Raw genomic sequence first — 17,628 nt, 5'->3', positions numbered from 1 at the left:
ACAGTGCCACCACCAGAAGCATGTCTGTAAGAAACACTGCTTCGCACAACACTACGTAATTACTGCTCTCTCTCTACTCTTTTTTTTTATACTAATGCTATAGGAAAAACAATTAACAGAACAAAACGTCCCTCAAGAATTCAACACAAAGCAAGACTGCTAACGAACTCAAAACACAATCTATTAAATCCACTGCACTATTAAAGGTTTATCAGCTGCGTACAAGGGAGTGGTTGCTGACTCACATTGAGTTTCTCCCGTAGCCCACAAGTGACGTCAGCATTTGCGATTCATCAAAAACAAATGCCTGTTGAAGCTGAACGAGACGGCCTATCAAGATTTTAAAAAAATACGGGTCTCTTATTTTTTGTTACTTTTTCTATTGCACCAAACTTGTTTTTAACTCGAACTGCTCCTTTAACAATGGCTAGTTTTTTACGTTTGCATTCGTAATACTAAGTTTAATTTAAATAAATTACCAAAAAACTTTATGTACCAAAAAACTAATGACTAAAAATAATAATCATTAATTACTTTTTGTTTTGTCCATATCTGTTGGAAGAAGTGTAAAAATTAAATGTTTTAGAAACTTGCTAATTATGTGTTTGAATCGATCGAAGTGCTCCTTTAGAAATGTTTTTCCAAAGGCAAATACACAAACTTGATGTGCAGAAGTCTCTAAAAGACTAAATTTCATTACCATCTTTTTTTACTTTGCCGGACATACAGATCTTAAATTCATATTTGAATATAGATTTATTCATCTATACTTATATAAAGGCCAAAATAACTGCAAAATTATTTGTTAATTCAGTCTTCTCTTTAGCAGTTAATACAGGGCTGTTCCTGTTTATGCCAGACACCCTCCTAACTTGCGCAAGTCTTTGGTGTGAGCGGTCCTGGGTTTGATTCCCGTTGGGGACACTCAGTCGAAAAAGTGCAAAAGCTTTATCATATCAGTCTTCCTAAGTAAAGTTTTCTTAGGTTTTCCTCATTCTCATCAGCCAAATGCCGGGATGGTACCTACATACAGGTCCCAGGCGCTTCCTTCCTTCCCTTTCTTCGGATAGTGTGATCACCGAGGGATGTCGTCCCTCATACGTGTGACGGGCTAACATGGCCATAGATGAAGAAAGCCCAGAAATTTAATTCCTAATCCTAATCCTCCTAATCTAATTTGCGCAATCTTTTCTGTAACGGAAGAAAGCCTTATGCATATTGTAAAACTTCGGGATCGGTACCCGGCGCCTCCACCATGTAAAACTTCTCGGGTAGAGCAATAAATGTACTCGGAATTTGGATTTTTCCCTTCACCCTTTTATTATAAAAGTTTTATGTACACAAATAAGAAATTCCACTAATATTTAGGTAAGATTAGATAGGAGCCCGGTGACCAAGCGTCGTGAGAGGGGTGTAGATTAGGTATCTCTCTCTCGGTGACCGTGCGTCGTGAGAAAGAGGAAAGGAACCCGGTGACCAAGCGTCGTGGGTATAAGGATGGGTACCTCTCGATGACCAAGCGTCGTGAGAGGGGTTTTAGGTGTTGCGATCAATCCGGGAAGATTGATGTTGGTCGAGGTGTGCAGGTCCTTTTTATTCTGTCTTGTCGGCTTCCATCGTTGATTCTCGTCCTTCCGACTGTTGGCGATGGTGATCGACTTCTCTTCGGGACCGTCGTCTGTTTGTTTTTATTTATTACTAACATATGTAGTTCACACGTGGTTATTGCCTGGTACAGCAACGTGGGGATCCTTACAATATTTTGTTATGCAAATCCAAATCATCTCTTATGGACATGTCCGTTAGTTTAACGTTTTTGAAAGCATTGGAAAATGCATTTAAATATATTTTTACTGTATTTCGAATACTTCTCTCTAAAAGCTAATTGAGATGTTTTCATGAGAAGAACTTAAACACTTAAACTGTTCACTTATTTTTTCTCTCAGCAATAGAAGAATTAAAAACTGTTAACGTATATTTTATTAAATAATGTTACAGAAGCACTGTATTCATGGATAACTAAGTATCAAACTTCTAAAATAACATTTGAAAGTAATTACATTGTTCTGAATGATATTTCACAATAATTTTAAGTGAAACCGATACAAGTAATCATGAACGCAAATCAAACCTGGAAAAATAAAATTGTTGTATTTAATACATAATAAAATCTTCAGCAAAAAATTAGAAAATTCACATAGTTCAATCTAGGTGTACGTCTGTCATTTAGTATTTTCCAAAATTGTCAGTGGTAACTCCCGTCTTTCTTAGCGGCGTTTTCTTAAAGCATCTGCAGCAAACTCATCACATCACACATCGTAGTGCTGAATTGCCAAAACAAAAACTTTTTGGGGGGCGCGGTGGCTCAGTGGTAGAGCGTTCACCTCCGGTGCTTGGGGTCCCTGGTTCGATCCCAGCTCGCGCCGAGTGGACTTTGTGGTGGACAAACACCGTGCTCGTGGGTTTTCTCGGGATTCTTCCGTTTCCTCCCACTTTCTTCATTTCTCATGATCACCGTCTCCTTTAGCCTAACCGGCATAATCGTGGGACGTAAAACTTAAAGATTTCATTTTTATTTTTTTCAAAAACTTTCCTTCTAATAATAAATATATACAAATATATGTACAAATATCTCGAATTATCAATTTTACAGCCAATATACTATATCCACTGTATACACTATACATGATATGCTACATATACTGTAAATAGTGCTAATTTTCTATTTGTGAATAACAGGATGCATTCAAAAGATTTTATACTGCCTTTGGCTTGAAACTAATACTCTGTTTTTTTCATTTTTCACATGATACCAGTTTGTTGGTACACTTTCACTATACTCTCATTATACTGTTTGTAGTCTTGATTTGACAAAAGTATATACGAGGGGGAGTCCAAAAATAAGTTCCCCTCTCGTTTTCCCCAGGAAAGCGACAACAATGGGGTCAACAAGACAGAAGTTGCACGCGCAACACATCCAGACAGAAGTGGGTTTCGAATCGCCCGCGATCCTGTAGATGGCACTGTCGCAGCTCCTGCGCAAAGCGGAGACGAATCTCTCAGTGTGAGTCTGGTAGCTATGGGGAGAAGGCGCGTTTTGAATCTTGGTCAAAGGAGGAAATGCGAGCGGTTGTCCACTATGAATGGGTACGTGGCGTATCGGGAGCAGAAATCCATAACTGCCTCGTGGAATGTTGTTGGATGACAATGCGAGACCACACTCAGCAACGGCAACGCAAAACCATATTTCAACCCTTGGGTGGGAGCGCCTTGCCCATCTACCATACGGTCCTGATCTCGCACCTAGTGACGTCCATCAGTTTTCAGCTTTGAAACTCTCGGCGGTAGGTGCTTTGGAAGAAATGCTGAAGTCACAGAAGCTGTTCGATGCTTCTTCCGTATGCAAAGTTCTGAATTTTTCCTGGATGCATTTTTGAAGCTTATAGACGGGTATGACAAATGTCTCAATGTACGTGTTACTTATGAGGAAAAATAAAGGTAAGTCTGATCTTTAATGTCATGTGATAGTTTTGATCTTGCATCCCTACCTTTGCCATATTCGCCTGGGGAAACTTATTTTCGGACTCCCTCTCGTATAATACATCTACACCATTCAGGAAAGTTTTGAAAAATATCAAGAAGACTTTCAGAATGGTTTTGGGAAAGTTCAAACTTTTAAGAGTGCTATTCTTGTTACTGATAGTGTTTTTGTTTTAATACTTCCATACTACAATCATGAATGCTATGTGATGTGATGAGTTTGATGTAGATGTTTTAAGAAAACTTTGCCGAGGAAGGTGGTAGCTCTCATTGAAATTTTCGGCAGTTACTAAATGGTATATATATACAGGGTGTTTAATAAGTAATGGTCATAAATTAAACCGTAGATAGTACACGCCAAAACTAACAAAAAAGTCTTAGTAAACATGTGTCCGCAAACGCTTCGTAACAGAGATAAGGGCTGTCGAAAGTGTGCGAAAATAAACTTTGAAGACGAATATCTCAAAAAGTATGAATCGGACAGAGAACGGTCCAATGAATAACTATCGAAGTCAGACCTGAGCTATGCAGAAATGCATGGTTGATAACTCTGCAATGCGCGCGCAAGGGATTCCCCAAAGAAACGGAGGGATTCCCGGAAAATTGTCCAAGGAAACGGGACTCGAGATGAACATCGAGGGCGAGTCTATCCACCAGTAATTCATAAGTCGTGGTACCAGGTCGAAAGCTCGATTACATACAAAATGGCTGACAATGTTTACGTGCCGTGTGGGGTTGCATAACCAGCAGGAAATGAGAGAGGCAATCGAAGTGTGGTGATGTACGTTGTAAATGACTCCAGGAAGAATTCCGACAACTAATGTATACGTACAAGTGTGGCAGCACTTAGGTAAATCAAACGGTATGCAAGGCACTGATGAAGCATTATGTACTAAGCAGTTAACGTAACGAATATCCGCAAACTGGACTGCAATGGGAAAAGCATGACAACATTCGTGTATGTGGGAGGCGAATCTGAAATATTACGCATGTTGAACGTGTAAGTGTATTACAACAAGCAAAAAATGATGGACATGTCGTGTTTGTCCATATCAACAAACAGAAATCGTCATGTTGGTAATGTGTACAGTATTAATTATAAGGTAAACAGTAAATACCCAGATGTGTAACCACAGAAGAGATGCATGAGAAGTTAACTTACCTCTATTATTAAAGTAAATATTGGAAGTGTCGTCCATTCATGCGAATGCATGCTCGTACCCGTTTTCGCAAAGATCCACATACTCGTGATAACATGTCGGCATCCTGTTGAATATGTCCACCCTTTCTCGAAGGCCTTGTAATGTTGCAACAGGGGTACAATAAACTTGCGATTTCACATGGCCCCAGAGAAAGAAATCTAAACGATTTAAGTCTCGGGAGCGCGGTGGCCAAGCAATAGGACCCTCACGTCCTATCCACTTTCGTCCGAATCGGGCATGTAAATGTTCTCTCACACGGTCAAAGAAACGTGCTGGTGCTCCATCATGCATAAACCACAGTCGCTGACGCTATCGGGAGGTATATCTTCGAGTAGAAGCGGCAAATCGTGCTGGAGAAATCGCAAATATGAGATCCCAGTTAATGCATTAGAAGGAAAGAATGTTCCTACGAGCTGATCACCTAAGAGTCCTACCGACACCTTTAAGGAAAACCTACGCTGATGTCCTAGTTCCACTATTGCAAGTGGATTCTCAGGGTCCAGACATGAGAATTGGGAAAATTTACAATGCCATCCCGGGTGAATTGTGCTTCATCAGTTAATAGGACGTCATCAGTGAAATGAGGATTGCCAGTAATTTGTCTGCGAAGTCACTGACAAAACTGCATTCTCGACGGAAAGTCTGTGGGGGTCAGAGGTTGGACACGTTGCAGATGGTATGGGTACAACTGCTGTTCATGGAGAATGTGCTATACGAGAGCATTGGATACGCGTTCTGCAAGTCCCACACGTCTTGTGCTCGTTCCTGGGTTTTCGTCCACTGCCTGAAGCACGCGTTCTTCTAATTCAGGGGTACTTACTGTCCTTGGCTTTCCCGGCCTGGAACAATGTGTAAAGCTCCCATGTTCTCGTAGCCGCTGATGTATTCTGATGAATGTTCTTCGGCCTGGTTGCTGTATCGTAGGGAAAGTCTCGTGATATAACCTCTACCGCATTCCCGTTTGCTTTGCCGTACATAAAGTGCATGTCGGCATACTCAATATTACTATACATTGTATCAATGGCAAGGTAAACAATAATTTAGCACCACACTAATAGCACTAATTAACACTGCACAATAGTATCCCCGTGGCTTTGCAACACTACTGAAACTATTGCACTGTTCCCCGCAATACGGTGAAGTAAGTACATCCACAACACTGCAAAGGCACGCGCATTTGACACCTCTTCAACACACAGAACTACTACATTCACTGTAGGCGAGAAAGACAAGTGAAGACAACGAACCTCTACACTCTGAATCATTCTCCCAAGCGACTACTTCGGTACGACGAAAGCATGTAGACTGTAGCAGAAACCTTCAGGCAACATAATAAACAAACGTGGAAAGTCAAGCGTGTTTCCAATTCACGTCTCTAATCGAAACAATGTAGTGTTCTTCCATTCCATATTTCCTGGCTTACCAGCTGATTGACAAGAACTGCGTGCACAGTTTTTTTTTCTTTACGTATACGTACAGGGGATGAACCAAATAATGAGCAACCTACAGGCGCTCGATTGATTGAGTTACTGTTGCTTTAAACGAGCTTCGGAGCTTCGACGGACGGGACCTACGATTTGGAAAATCTGGGATCAGAACTACTGCATTCAGTGGGCACTTTAGCGGATTTGAACCCGCAACATCATGCACCCAAGGTGAGCTCAACGTCTGTTGTAACACCAATTCAATATTTACAGCTGGCTTGCATGTTCTACCAATGTTCCTTTCGGCCATTCCATTCATCTTCGCGCATCGTTTATTTTACCTTCGTATCGGTATAGTAAAGGACTACTCTGCACATGTGCATTCGTCTTAGGAATGTGCTCTGAAGTAGTTCACAAGATGCACCATCACCTTTCTTCGATTGCCTCTCTCATTTCCTGCGGGTTATGCAACCCCACACGGCACGTAAACATTGTCAGCCATTTTGTATGTAATCGAGCTTTCGACCTGGTGCCACGACTTATGAATTACTGGTGGATAGACTCGCCCTCGATGTTCATCTCGAGTCCCGTTTCCTTAGACAATTTTCCGGGAATCCCTCCATTTCTTTGGGGAATCTCTTGCGCGCGCATTCCAGAGTTATCAATCATGCATTTCTGCATAGCGCATGTCTGACTTCGATAGTCATTTATTGGACCGCCCTCTGTCCGATTCATAGTTTTTGAGATATTCGTCTTCAAAGTTTATTTTCGCACACTTTCGACAGCCCCTATCTCTGTTACGAAGCGTTTGGGGACACATGTTTACTAAGACTTTTTTGTTAGTTTTGGCGTGTACTATCTACGGTTTAATTTATGACCATTACTTATTAAACACCCTGTATATCGTAATGTTTATGGGTAGAGTCAATGATGGACCGACATATATCCCTTCACCAATTTTATTATAAAAATTAATTCTTTTGTTTCTACAAAAGTTCTAATAACAAAGTTTCTCTATGATGACCAAGGTTTGTAGGTTATAATGTTCTGTACGGATAACTCCTAAGCTTCATAGCAGCCTCCAGGGTTCTCAAGGATTCGGTTCTAGGAAACCTAAGTTCATAACAGCCTTCACGAGGTACAGTGCTGTTTAAGGTGATCCCCTTAGCTTCATAGCAGCCTCCAAGGTTTAGAATAGGTTGCGATCAGAGTGCCGACTGATGCCAGGTCCCTCCGTGGTTGCGGTTTTATTTGTCCTCTTCTGGTCCTTTCGTGAGGTCCGTCTCATTTCGGCTTACTCCGGTGTCTTCCGTGTTGACTCCTCGTCTGCTTCATGGTTTCTAATCAATAACACGTATTGTATTGAGATGTGCTTTTGTCGTGATGTGGGGATCCTTACAATATATTTTACGAATCACAACTATTGGTAATAAATATATTATAAATATCATATTAAAGCTTAGCAGTACAGATGTAATAAGAAAAGAATCAACTTAATAGCTTTCTTCTTTTCAATACAAAATATATTAAAAGAATAGAAATATGAAAATGATTGCGTTTGGTATCTATTTGAGCGAAATGTATCTGTATTCTTATAATATAAATGAGAAAACACTTTGTTCAAGTTCCTTAAGTTTTGAAATTCAAGAAAACTTGCGTGACAACCGTTAACTAGTAATATGATACTGCAGAACTCTTTCCGAACATGATTATTACAGATAATTTATTTCTGTGTTTTTTCAGGTATATATTGGAAATATTAAAGCCATCTCCTAAGGCAGTAATAAGTATCTTGGAAATTTTGATTAGAATTGCGCGGCATAATCAGGACTCAGCATTGGCAGTCACTTGCTGTCCACGGTTATTACAGACAATTTTAACGGAGTTCCTTCCTCGAGATTGGACTCCGTTAGGTAAGTTGTAGTTATTTGTGGCACTAGTAGTAATGTAATTAACCACCCTTCCAGTAATTTTGTCGAATGTCATTTGCCACATGTTATCTGTCTCAATTGAACATTATATTTATGCAATTTAGATAGTTATAAGAAGGCTAGGTGTATTTATACGAAGATGTTTAGCTAACGTGTCATTAATCAACAAGGTTCTTTAATTAACTTAGCCTTGCGTATGATCTCTGGCAATGGATTACTGTCTATTATTACATAATCTACGCAATTAATTTTGTATCAACAGTTTGTTTGAATATCTTCTTTATTCATAATGATGAAGAATTCCCTTTATCTGATTTCAAACACCAGTAGTTATTACCTTTCAACCATTATTTAAATTCACTGATCAATTTAGGCAGTTTGTAGGTATTCGATTTAGCCAAATAACTTCCCAGAGTATATTTACATTCATTAGAAAAAACACTTTTTCCCCACAACTTCAGTAAGGTACACCTCTTTTTTGATATAAGATGTGAAAGATAGAGGTGATCTTAATTTTTAAAAATAAGTTAATAATTATTTGTTGATTAATGTTATATACGTAATGTTGTATTTGTTGATTAATGTTGTGTATGTATCAAATTTTATATGTAATTTTTCTTTTGTATATTTTAGTGGGTTCAGATAAGCCAATTGACATGAAAAGTGTGTATAGAGTTCCTCTTTGTCAAGCGGTGAAGTTGATGAGAGTTCTGGCTTGTCGGCTAAGGAGTTTTGCTTCGGATCTGGTGCACAAATATCATATAATGGACGTGATTTTGTCTTACACATCAATAGATCCAAGGTTAGCTTTACGTAAAATTCAGAGTTTCATATTTATCTGAAATTAAAACTATTAGTGGGACGATAAGAATATTCTTATTTATGTCTGTAAAATACATAACCTTGTATTATTACATGGCTTAATGCAGTTCAAAGTAAAGATGCAGTAAAGATTTTGCTATGCCATGTTAGTTAAAGCAGATTATTGTTAGTAACTTGTTTTTATTTACAAGTTTGTAAATAGAGAAGATTGATTAATATGTGATCTTTGTTGAAATGAAACATAAATTTAAACATATTTCTCAACTATTTGATGTTTACTTATCTATATACTTGGTTTTTGAAATGTACCAAATTTCAATAATATATTACAAAACCTTTAGCGAAGTAGATGTTTTCGGAAAGTTAATTGAATGAACTTGTTGCATAATTTGATAGCAATCTATTTTGGGAGACATTTACTCATTTAGGTTGTGGTTCTTTAAGTATTATTACGTTAATTTAATGCACTGTAAAGACGAGCAACGTAGTTTTACGTGGTTTAACGGGCGCACGGATCTGTAAAACACACATTTTTACTCACACGTGTTTTCTTGCTGGATTGTGTTAATTGTTATTATTGGAAAAAGTGCATTCTTATAAATGTTGTTAGTTACTATAAATGTTTGTTAGTTTGACAAGCCTACGATTTATTAATCAATAATTAAATTTAATTTAACCACATCCAGCCTTTAAACAGTGAAACTTTGGCGAAGCTGTAATTGTTACTACTGTTTCTTTTTTGTTGATTTCTTGAGCGTCTATGTCAAACCTCTGTCATGAAATAGATAAACAATTTAGCCTACATGGTAAATCTGGAGCTGTCATATAATACAATCATGAAAAGAATACCTGGACTTCAGAGGTGATATTATGAGTTTTCATTAAGTAATGTAATTTCTTTTCTTTCTTTCTTTCTTTCTTCACTTTCTATATTCCAACAGTCATTTATTGTGTTTATTATCTCCTAAAGGACATAATGGCGGAGTGTCAAGGATATCAGTTCCCTTAATCCTACTATATGATTTCAATATTTATTTTATTTACATTTAAACAGCGAAGCAGGCCTTCCCCAGCAAGAAGCTCTGGTTTTGAGTTTGGAAAGCTTCTACCTCTGGCAGACTTTAATGAGTTACGGCTTTGCAGCGCAATATTATCTGTAAGTAAATTATTTCATCTTTTAATTTGTTGGTGGATTAATCTGTGAGTGATATTTGAAACTGTAGCAATATTGCAGAACAAAAATTATTCAAAAATTAAAATCATAGCTGCAAGCATTCGCCAACTTGTGATATATATTATATGACGTACGTTTCTTTACACTATCGGCTGAGATTGCACAAAGAAAGAAAAAGAAAAAGAAAAAAAATGTGAAAAGACAAAAGATGTGTGGAAACGATAAGCAGTAATAAGTGCTGTGCAGTAATACTGGTAACTTCCACACTACACTGCATTTTGTGTTTACTATGAGCTACGATTTGTTTTGTTTTATACTATGTAAGGTGGTGTATTATATTTTTGTCTCATCACTATGAACCTATTGTTCCATTTTGTAGAAAGATAAACTAGAATTTTTAAACAAAAACAAACTATAAAAATTAATAATTTCAAGTAAAGCGTTATGGAAATAAAGAATTTAAAAAAAAATCGCCAATCACACTTACAGTCACGAACAAACTAAGAAGGTGATAAACAATGAGAATTAAAATATCAGGAAAACTCCCATTAAGTTAAAAAATCATTAGTGTGAGACTCATTTTTTAATATTTTCGGAACTTAACAGAATTTAAGTAATACAGGAAACGTGCTTATCCTACAGAAAAAGTGAGAGTATGTGTGGTTATTTTTAAAAATGAATTGGAATAGTATGTTATTATTAGTAGTAAAAGTGTGCAGTCAAGCCCATGAAAAACTAATAGCATAACATCTTAGTTATAAAATATCATAAAGATTTAATTTAAACTACTTGCTGAGCAAAACAATACGTTTATAGTTCTGCCAACTATCCACTTTGGCTTCGTAGTTGCTGGAGTGATTCAGTGGATACTGTGCGAAACTGTTACATGTTAATAATTTTTACCATAAACGTATTGTTTTGCTCAGCGAGTAGTTTAAATCAAATTTACGTATACTTAAAGCAAAGCTTGAACAAGGGAAAACATCATAAAGATGAATTCTCCAAGGCTACGTTACCAAGGAACCAAGTATTTATTTGTACATACTTTACTCGTACTTCCATTATACAGAACTTATCGTCCAGATATACAAACTGTTTCGTATATCTGCCAAATATTTACTTACAAAGTATATACAAGGGTAACCAAAAACTATTAATAAATTCTAACAATATATCATCCAAAAGTATGAGTGTAGAATATGTACAAGTGACTCTTTAAAACTATATGTTTAAGAAGCACAGATTCCTGGATGTTCAGTTCAGATACCCTTTATCACACTTCTTACCTTACTTTTTTTCCCCATTCTCCAGGAGTATACAAGTCCCAATCGTTTTACCATTGGTCCACCAAAACGCAATATGGTTATAAGTCGGCTAAATAGTTGTAACTCATATTAATTCTTCCATTAATTGTAAGAGATTTATTTCTAGCTTCGGCTTCCGTACTTGTGTACACATGAAAGTAACGTAGGTACAATTATAATCAGTAACAAAAGAAAAAAAAGTGTAAAAATATAAAAATTAAATTTCTAGAAAACTTTAAGATATAATCTGATGTTTTATTCTTCCATTACTGTGGGATGTAATCTAGTACAACATTATTTTATATCTTAATTTGTTTATGTACCATTGTTAGTAATAGTATATCTAAATCTCGATTTAATTTATGATTAGAAAACAGGAATCCCAATGATAATGATTCAGTTGTATTCGAAATCATTTATATCATTGGCTGGTCTTTGTAATTATGTCTATATATGAATAGGATAAATACAGGTTATCTATAAAGTTACTATGCACTATGAACACACTATGCATTATGCACTATGCATGGTGTATTACCTCTACACCAAATTGCATTTACCTGTACATCCTAAGAAAGATCTTTGCTACACTAATGTGCTGAAGTGTATGCAGATTGTTTATACGTCCGAAGAGATCCTTTTTTTTTTTTTTTTTTTTTCACTTATTCTGTGCAAATCATTCCAAAATGCACAGAAATGTTTCCGGACACCTTTATTATACTTGGGGGTGGAAAGAAAGAAAATAACTTTTAATGTTAATAATTGTTGTTCTCATAAAATTAGGCGTTGGAAGAAAGTATATCGTTACTGTAATTTCCCTGATATATGTATGTTAGAAACGTGGCTTTCTTCTGCTTCTATTTTCTTGCGTTAATTGGATATTTCGTCCTACGTGCAACTTTTCTTCGGCATCAGTTTATGCTCCGTCACTGGACTCTTCTACATCTTCTAACGTAGTTTTGAGCTTACTTAAAAATACCAATTTTACGCAAAGTTTTCCTTAAACTTTATTTCGGTTTATGCTTCTCACCTATTCGCTGACACTATAATTTTGTGTATCCACTCGCTTTATTGCAAATTGGACAATTTGAGTACGAATTTTGTGGAATTCCACATTTGTGTTTTACTTTGTGTTATTGATGAAATTATTTTTACTTAAATTCACTTTTTTTGTCTATTATGCACACTTATTCCTATGAATATATACAACTTAAATGTCTTAAATCTTCTTTTCAAAGTAAAAATTATTCTTGTGACCAAATCCACGTTCTAAATTGTTGATGACTTTCCGAAACTCCTTAATGTGGTCTCGTGTTGGTCCCTGAATTGAAGATGACATTGGCTCTTAACTGTAGAGATTGTATATATTTAAAAAAAAAAAAGTATATATATATAAAAAAATAAACAAGAAATTTGAATAAATTATTATAAATTTTGCATGATGATTATCTAAATATTATTTATTATATTATCCTATCTGTGGTCAAGGTTAACCCTATCTAAATTAAGTTTGTATTCTTTGGTGCTGATGGAAAACGAGTCAAAAACATTTCTTTGAATGTTGTTGGGAAAAGATGTAAAACAGTAGTAAATTTAATGTTCTGTTTCCTGTAAATGTCTCGATCAGCCGGAAGTGGGAAATTGTTCATCCTTAGCGTCTCTAATATGCCCTTTGACTCTGGTAAAAATGTTTCTCTTTTTCATGTCTATATGATTCATTACACACACCCGAAATACTGTAGATCCCTGGTGACGCTAATTCATTCCTGAAATACTTTTTGTATGTTGATAATTCCAAAGGTGCTGCCTATTTTCTTAAGCATTTTTGAAATTCCTTGTCATAGGGGTAAGGATATCCATTTCTTGTCAACTTTCCTGTTGTAAAGTGGTATATTAAGAAATTCCTATGCTGATGCTTTCCATTTTTCAAGTGTGCATGTCGAAACCATTTTTCATTTTTGAATCAAATAGTATTTTGAGGTTTTTGAGGTGTCTTTGAAGGTCTCTTTCTTTTGTAGAATACCTGAAGGTCCATAGACAGAAATTTTCCCGAACATTCGCCTTGATGATATAAATGTGACAGATCTTTGTGCGAAAATATCTGAGTGTTTTTTTCTTCCTTCCTGAAAATTGAGGTGTAGAATTTGTTGTTCTTGTATATTGAGATATCTAAAAAATTAAGACTGTTTGCTGACTGTTTTTCTGTAGTAAATTTTATGCTTTCGTAAATGCTGTTAAATTCTTTATCAAGATCGAAAAATGTGTTTTTCGTCTTTATAGAAGATCCGTCATTAACTTAGCTGATGATTTTTTTTTTTCTAAGGATTTTGGTATCGAGTTGATCTATTACTATATTGGCAAGGAGGAGAGATAATGGACTACCTATTCGTAGATCATCTTTTTGTTTGTAAATTTGCTCTTTATATTGAAAATAACTGTTGTGGAGACAACATTCTAGAAGCTTAGTTCTTTCTTATAGATGATGAGGTCTGATACTTTGTTCTCTCTTAGTTTTTGTTGTGTACAGGTTATGGTTAAGTAATTGGTGGTGAATTGAACATATCTGTCACGTCCAGCAAAGCTAAGTGTAAATCATCTGCATTAACTAATGATTTGATATCCCGAATAGCTTCCAAACTGTTTCTGATGGACTATTTGAAACTGGTGATTATTGTCAGAAATTTAGAAGGTTTATTTTCCATACCAATTTGTATATAGGATAATTTCTACCTGAGGTGATTAGTGTTAAAGAAATGTTTTCTTTGTGAATTTGGAAGTCCGAAAATAAGCGGTAAAGATGGAGCGTCTACTTTTAAGAATTTATCTATGGTCTGGTCAATAATCCAGGATTCTCTGAAGCAATTTTTACTTTCCTGATAACCTTGTTGAGCGGGTTTCTAACTTTGGAAAACATGTATTGTTAATAATTTTGCCCTGTAATCATTTTTAGCGATGATGGTGAGTGCATTCCCTTTGTCAGACTTAATGCACGTACAGTTGTTTTTGTGAAATCAATTTTTAAACTTAGTAAGAAACTTGTTTAAGTGTGGTTCACGGTTCCGTGTTATTTTTTTTTAGATTTATAAGCCTAAGGCAAATTGGCAACTGTTCAGGAATTCTTATGTTATATCCTCAATATTATATCCTCAATACAATTAGTTGTCTTTTTCAATAGAAGAGACGAGTTTCGGTATCAAAAGTTTCGAATTGAACAAGCTTAATTTTGTATTTTTGGTCATATGCTATTATGTGGTTGGAATTTCTTTCTTGATTTACTTGAATATTATCCGAGGGTCCTTGAGTTGAGAACGTGGCTGACCATTTGCCACTTAAAGTATTTACGTTCTTTCCTGTTGAATGGGTAGTTTTTTAGTTCTTTCAGTTCTCTTCCATAGCATTTAAATGTGACAAGTTCTTATCTCCTATTTTGGATTTGTCTAAATATTTTGAAATGAAATGAAGTGAAATATTTCAGTCTAACTTCCCACGATCATGCCCTTTAGGCTAAGGGAAACGGTTGATTAAAGCAAGTGGATGATGCTGAAAGAATTGATGGAATGAGCACGTGGGAGGAAACAAGAGTACTCCGAGAAAACCCACGAACACAGTGTTGTTAACCACAAAGTTACAGGGCCGGGGATCGAACCAGGTATCCCACGCGCCTGAGGGAAGCGCACTACCACTGAGCCCCGGTATAGGTGGAGAAAGCACTCTATAGGTTTCTTTACCTATATCTGGTTTGTCACAAGCCAGTTCGAGCTGAATGATCTATGACGTCGTTTCATTTTACTTTTGTCTTGGAGAACAATTGATTTGGAACATTTTTAATTGACCGTTTGTTGTAAGTTCACTTCGACCATCATGGTGCTCATCATTTTCTTCAGTGCTTTGTAGGTGCTAACATTGACCCTATTGTTTAGTTTTTTGAACCTGTACTGTGCTGTATTTGAATTAAAGTAATCATTATATGCTTTACTTCCAATAAAGAAATTGTAAGAACAATTTTTGATGTGTTCTGTTACGATTCCTGAACTTTTAAATTTAGAACTGAACGTTTTTTTCTTTTCTTTTAGGTATTATGAAATATTCAGTTCTATCGTAGATATTAAAACGGAAGCCACTTACGGAACTTACCTGATCTAATTGTAAAATTATGTGCCATAATTGATATGCCGTAAATGTTGAGCATGTTGCATTTTTCTGATAAGTTGATTAGGAGCCTTATTTTAAACTGTTGTAGAATACAAGTGGATTTTTGAGAATTACTAGGAATTTTGCATGTCATGAATGCCTTAAATATTTTGTGATTTTTGCATATTTTTAGAAATACTATGTCCTTTGAAACGAAATCCAGTTTGCAGCCCACATTTTAAAATTTTAGCAGATAAGCTCAAAATCAAGTTAGGGTGTAAAAGAAAGAGTCCGTGACGCACCATAAACCGATGCCGAAGAAGATCTTCGTATAGATCGAAATATTCAATTAAAGGAAGAAGACAGAGTTAAAAAGTAACCCGTGTTTTTAATGAATACTCGTATGTACGCTATAGCTTCAATAAGTAGATGTGCATATGTTTGTTCTTTTTTTCTTTTCAGAGATTACTACCCATTGTTACTTCGGCAGCTGCACTTTCATCAGAGTTCTGTATCTGTGAATGCCAAGACAGATAGCAACAGATTTAACTACGAACATGGAGCTGCTCTAATTGGTTTGCTTGAGAAAGCAGTGCACATTGCTGCTTCATATGAGGAAATTAAGTCAAAAGTCGGCTTTAGGTATTATTATTATTATTATTATTATATCCTGGAATAGCTTAAACAGTTATATTACTCCAAATGTTGTTTGAAATACAGGCAATCAATCCAATAGACAATCGGTTTTAATATCATATGTATACGCAACACTTAAAAGATGTCTTAAAGGTGTTACTTGCCTTCTCCGTTGGTCTTGTGACTAGCGCGTGTGCAAGTGGTCTTGGGTTCGATTCTAGCTGGGAGAGCACAAAAAATTGATATCACAACACTCAATTTTATTAATTAATCATCCGTCTTCGTTAGCTTCAAGGGCAGAACATGGGACGTTAAACTTTTTTTTTTTTTTTTTTAAGTACCTTTTTATTTCAATCCTAATAATTTCGATGTCTATTTCAGCAATCCGGCATCTTCTAAGGACGTAACCTTTGAATATTTAAATCGAGTCTTTACATGATGGCTTTCACCATTAGTTGACAAACACAACTTTCTAAAATACTACTGAAATCTTATAATTTAAATTATCACAATTAAAACACACTTGAAAACTGTTGCGAATTATACGAGGGAATAGCCGAAAATTACTGAGTGATTTTGATATAACTTGATCTATGTAGACATTAGACCTTATATATATGATTTAGTGAAAATTATTCATGTCTGTATATCACTTATTTTCTTTACCTGTGGCGTAGTTGTCAATAAAATGGAAGATGGGGAAGATAGCAGCTCGTAGCGAGATTAAGTTTCTGCACTGAAATGTTACAGCGCCCGCCAGATCCATGGTCAAATGATGCTTATGTATGGTGGTGATTTTCCATTTTATGACACCATCATGAGGTAGAAGAGGAATTTCGGAACAGGTCACATGTCCCTTACAGATGAGCGAAGACTTGGACATCCATCAGTCACCGGCGTCGCCGCCTCAGTGAGGAAGATCGAAGAACTGATCCTGGGAGACTGACGATTCATAACATCATGCAACAAAGTAGACTCAGTTATGTTGGTCTGTGGAAAATAATTCATGAAGAATTGCACATGTGTAAGGTGTCAACATGTTGGGTCGCGCGTTTGCTGACTCCTCTTCAGAGAGAAGCACAAACACAGTCAAATCACTTGTTGAATCTTTTGGAGCAAGGTGAGGAAAATTTCTTGCCCATTTGATAATTTTGGACGAATATTGGATCTATATAATCCTGAGACAAAAGAAAGATATGAACAAGGAGTAGAAACACTCCTGCTCACCTTTCCCTCAAAAGACAAAATGCAAAAGTCATGCCGGTAGAGTCATGCTCTCAGTTTTTTAGAACTATCTTGGAGTCATCTTCACAGACTACCTTCAGAATGTTAGTACTATCATTGGCACATACTAGTACCCACTTCTGAGGAACTTCTTAGGTGATGTTAAACAAAAACGTCGCGGTATGGGCACTAAAGGGATCCGTTTCCATATGGACAATGCAGTCCTCATGCATCCCAAGC

General features: G+C 36.2%; 1 protein-coding gene across 3 annotated transcripts in view; it reads left to right on the top strand.

Moving 5' to 3' along the window:
• The window catches only part of LOC145662615 (RNA polymerase II-associated protein 1), a 208,192-nt gene that overhangs the window by 84,629 nt on the left and 105,935 nt on the right, over positions 1–17,628 (top strand). For all 3 annotated transcript variants that reach the window (XM_081728348.1, XM_081728347.1, XM_081728346.1), the window contains exons 10-13: positions 7,910–8,079; positions 8,731–8,899; positions 9,974–10,075; positions 15,991–16,170. In XM_081728348.1, coding sequence (XP_081584474.1) covers positions 7,910–8,079; positions 8,731–8,899; positions 9,974–10,075; positions 15,991–16,170 — 621 coding nt within the window. The remainder of the gene's footprint in view (positions 1–7,909; positions 8,080–8,730; positions 8,900–9,973; positions 10,076–15,990; positions 16,171–17,628) is intronic.

The sequence above is a fragment of the Thermobia domestica genome, chromosome 10 (genome assembly GCF_964235325.1).
Source record: "Thermobia domestica chromosome 10, izTheDome1.hap1.1, whole genome shotgun sequence".
Classification (NCBI taxonomy): domain Eukaryota; kingdom Metazoa; phylum Arthropoda; class Insecta; order Zygentoma; family Lepismatidae; genus Thermobia; species Thermobia domestica.
This window is presented reverse-complemented; position numbering and strand designations above follow the sequence as displayed.